General features: G+C 54.9%; 1 protein-coding gene across 1 annotated transcript; it reads right to left on the bottom strand.

The window, feature by feature from the left end:
• Positions 1 to 1,589: 1,589 nt before the first annotated feature.
• LOC119521568 (uncharacterized LOC105372440 homolog) lies at positions 1,590 to 2,770 on the bottom strand. Its single transcript, XM_037819965.1, has 3 exons — positions 1,959 to 2,770; positions 1,807 to 1,866; positions 1,590 to 1,689 (listed from the first exon to the last, which is right to left on the bottom strand). Exons 1-3 carry the CDS (start codon positions 2,130 to 2,132, stop codon positions 1,678 to 1,680), a joined length of 246 nt encoding a protein of 81 aa, XP_037675893.1. The 5' UTR covers positions 2,133 to 2,770; the 3' UTR covers positions 1,590 to 1,677.
• Positions 2,771 to 3,917: the final 1,147 nt, after the last annotated feature.

The following is a 3,917-nucleotide window of genomic DNA, read 5'->3' as shown; positions in this document are numbered from 1 at the left end:
TACATCCCAGATGAATCTTGAAAACATGATACTAAGCAAAATAAGCCAGGCAGCAAGGGCCACTTACTGTGTGATTCCAACAACAAATGTCTAGAATAAGCAGATTCATAGACAAAGTAGGTTAGCGGTTACGGGGGGGGGGGGGGGGGGGGGGGGGCTGGGGGAAGGGGGATGGGGAGCTGATGCTTAAGGGGGGGGCAGAGTTCCTGTTGGGGGTGATGGAAAAGTTTTGGTAATGGAAGGTGGTGATGGTTGCACAACTTTGTAAATGTAATTAATGCCATTGAATTGCACCCTTAAAAAATGGCACAATTTATGTTATATATATGTGTGTTACTACTTACACACACACACACACACACACACACACACACCAAATCATGGTCAAAATGGAACCAAACAAAAATACCACCAGGCTGAGGGTCTGGACCTCTCCTCCAGGGCACTGGGGAGCCATGGGAGGACTGAGAGCAGGAGAGAAGCAGGGTGAGCTCTGGGCATGGAGAGCCTCCCCCACCCCCAGCCCAGGTCTGGAGGGGAGAGCTAGGAGGCCGAGGAGAAGGCGGGGGCGGGGGTCCCGGGGAAGAGGAAACCCAGGCAGGGAGGAGGGAGGAAGCAGCAAGGACGCCCCCGCCCCCGGTTTGCAGCATGCTGATTTTGCGGAGATAAGGGTCCCCTCCAGAGCGCAACTCGTGGGCCGCCCCTTCGGGCTGGGAAAGTGGTCCAACACCGCCCCCGCGTGGTCGCTCCGAGTTCTGCAACCAGAGCTTCGTGAGTAATCCTTGATCTTCCCAAATCAGGAAGCTTTTGAGAATTAAAAGGGGCGCGTTTCCCAACGACGCTGCAACTGGCCTCAGCTCCGCCTTTCCCGGGACACCCAGGATGTAGGGACACCCTACTCAAAAGCTGCCTTTCCACATCTTGGGTTGAAGTTAAATTGCTTCTTGGCATCGAAGGCTCGGGGGCCTCCCGCCTCTCCACTCCCCGCAGGGGATGTGGGCAGAGGGTGGGGAGGGGGCGGTAGGTGAGAGCCTGCTAACAGGCTGCCTGTCTGGACACTTCTACAGGGGGGGATTGGCAGAGGGTCTTCAAAGGTGAGTAGAAGTTTGCTCAGAAGAGAAAAAAGGAAGGTGTGTTGATACTATATGAAAATGATAATTCCAGACCCCCTTGCAATTTGCAAAGTCCGTTCATGTCTGATCTCAGGCAGCCCTTGCCGTGGCCCCCTGGGGTCTACTGGATAAGGCTTTTCACCTTTGTTCGACCAAGAACAAAACCAGGGCTCAGAGGGAAGTAATGATTGGGTGTTGAGCCTTTGCACCCAAATGTGGAATGTCCTCGCCTCCCAGCTCAGATATCTGGGTCCTCAGCCTCAGACCCGGAAGCTACTCCTCTCTCATGGCTGAGTCCAGCCCCCAGCCCCTCCGGCCTCAGACCCAGGGATCCAGGCCCCCAGCCCCCTCCGGCCTCAGACCCAGGGATCCAGGCCCCAGCCCCTCCTCCCTCAGACCCAGGGATCCAGGCCCCAGCCCCTCCTCCCTCAGCCCTGGGCCCAGCCCCTGATCACAGAGCTGTACGGGGAGGGGTCTGCGGTTCAGTCACATTTATTTGATCTTAGAGGCCAGAGTCAAGTCCAGGGCAGAGGTGGGGACCTTAGGTTGAGATCTTGCGTTCTTCTCACTGCTGAGCCTGAGAGAAGCAGAGAGACAGAGTGAGTCAAGCCACACAGGGGACAAAGAGCGGCAGAGACGCTGGCCCAGGGGTGCAGGGACAGAGACACCCCACCCCGCCCCCAGCCCAACTCGCCTTGTTGAAGAAGTAGATGGAGGCTAGGATGGTGAACACAGCCAGGGCCAGGGTGACATTCTGGGGGGAGGGGTCAGAGGTCAGGACACCTCCTCCCCCTCCCCGGCCACCCCCTACCCCCCACCCCCCACCTGCACCGGACCCCTTCTCACTTCCTGAAAATTCACAGCCATTGAGCCTGAGCCCTCCACTGTCTTGACCTGTGTCTCTTTCCTGGGCCTCTGAGTCAGAAAGGGAGAAGCCCTGGAACCAAAGAGGGGGTTGTCGGGGAGACCAGAATGGTGGCCATGGTGACGCAGGCCTTGTGTGACGGGTGGGAAGGGCATTCTGGGAAGAGGGGGCTCCTCAGGCAGGGGCTCGGAGTTGGGAGGTTCTTGGGTACAAGATGCCCAGCATGGTGTCTGGTTTGGGGAGGGGGTTTGGGTCGGACAAGATCGGAGAATCGGGATCTCCAACACCTCCCCAAGTTTTATTTTACCTGAGGGCACTGGGGAGCCATGGGAGGAGTGTGAGCAGGGGAGGGCACAAGTTCAGCTCTGGGTGCCGGGAACACGCAGAGCAAGGAGAGGCAGGGGCTGGGAAGGCCGGTGGGGTGGCCCAGGCAGCAGCGACCCCCATGTGCCGGCCAGGAGGTGTGGCGGGGAGACATGCAGTGGGCACACTCAGCTCTCCAGCATCAGATCCTCAGCTCTGGGGTGAGAGTGGCAGTTGTCATGCTGGAAATTTTGGTGGCAGCAGCAGTGGCTTCCCCACTTCTGGGCCACAGGGACAGTGACATGCCCTTGACCCTGACTTTTACCACCCCTAGTTTTGTAAGCCCCTAACTCCTTTTGTCTATCATGCCTTATGTTTTAGTTTGCTAATGCTGCCAGAATGCAATATACCAGAAATGGGTCGACTTTTACAATGAGGATTTATCTTACAATTTACAGTTCTTAGGCCTTGAAAATGTCCAACTCAAGGCATCAACAGGACGATACCTTCTCTGAAGACAGGCTGCTGGCATCCGGGGTTCCTCCATTACATGGGAAGGCACGTGGCTTACGTGTGCTGGTTGCTCACTCCCAGGTTTCGTTGTTTTCAGCTTCTGATTTCAGTGGCTTTCTCTCTGTTTACTGTGTGTCCTCCCTCAGCTTCCGTGGGGGCTTTCTCTATGCTTTATTCTCTCATAAAGGACTTCAGTAAGAGGATTAAGACCTACCCTGGGCATTCCTCAACTGATATAACCTAATCAAAGGGTCTCACCCACAATAGATCCACACCCACAGGAGTGGATTAAAAGAACATGGTCTTTTCTGGGGGACATACAGCTTCAAACTGTCACAAGAACCAAATTCCAGGTTATGAGAAATACAAAGAATAGAGAAACAAGTGAAATGATACCTCAGGGAGAGAAGCGACAGAAAATTCTAGAAGGCACATTTGATGAGACGACTGGCAGGCCTCTCCCACAAGTCCATGCCATTAAAAATAATGATGGAAGAAGGTAAAAAAAAAAAGCAGATGGACTTGCTGTATTAAAAAAAAATTCCCTTAGGGACATACAAGCAGATTCAATGGGTAATCTTGGGCTGGATTCTGGTTCACAAACCCGCTGTTGTGAAGGATATTAGGGAGCAAGTGGGGGGTGCTGGAATAGAGAGGGAGCCTCTGAAAAGATGTACTGAAATACGGAGACTGTGAACTGAAAAATGCAGATTACAAAACTGCATGTCCAGTAGGATCTCAATTTGGTAAAAAGTCCATATATTTAAAAATAGGCATAAAAAATCAGCATCACAGCGGGAAACAGCAGGCGCGGCTCAAGGGGTCAGCTGGAGAGGGTTTGCCAAGGGGGGACGTGCAGAAGCCGGGGTTTAGCGACTGCAGGGGCCGCTGCGTCCCTGGGTGCTGAGGGGCAGGGGAGAGAGCGGTGTCACCTGAGACCTAAGAGAAGGGGGTCATCCCCTGGGAGCTGAGCCGTGGACGGAGGGCCCAGCCTTCCTACCCTGAGCTCCTGCTCCTCCCCCTGGCTGGCTCCATCTGGAATCCAGGGGGACAAGGGTGGCGGGTGGCACTGAAGTCAGGGGCGGCAGGGAGAGTGGACTGGGAAGCGGCTGGGCCAACGGGAA

This window comes from Choloepus didactylus, chromosome 27, assembly GCF_015220235.1.
Source record: "Choloepus didactylus isolate mChoDid1 chromosome 27, mChoDid1.pri, whole genome shotgun sequence".
Classification (NCBI taxonomy): domain Eukaryota; kingdom Metazoa; phylum Chordata; class Mammalia; order Pilosa; family Megalonychidae; genus Choloepus; species Choloepus didactylus.
The sequence above is the reverse complement of the archived record's forward strand: the minus strand, read 5'-3'. Positions and strand labels throughout refer to the sequence as shown.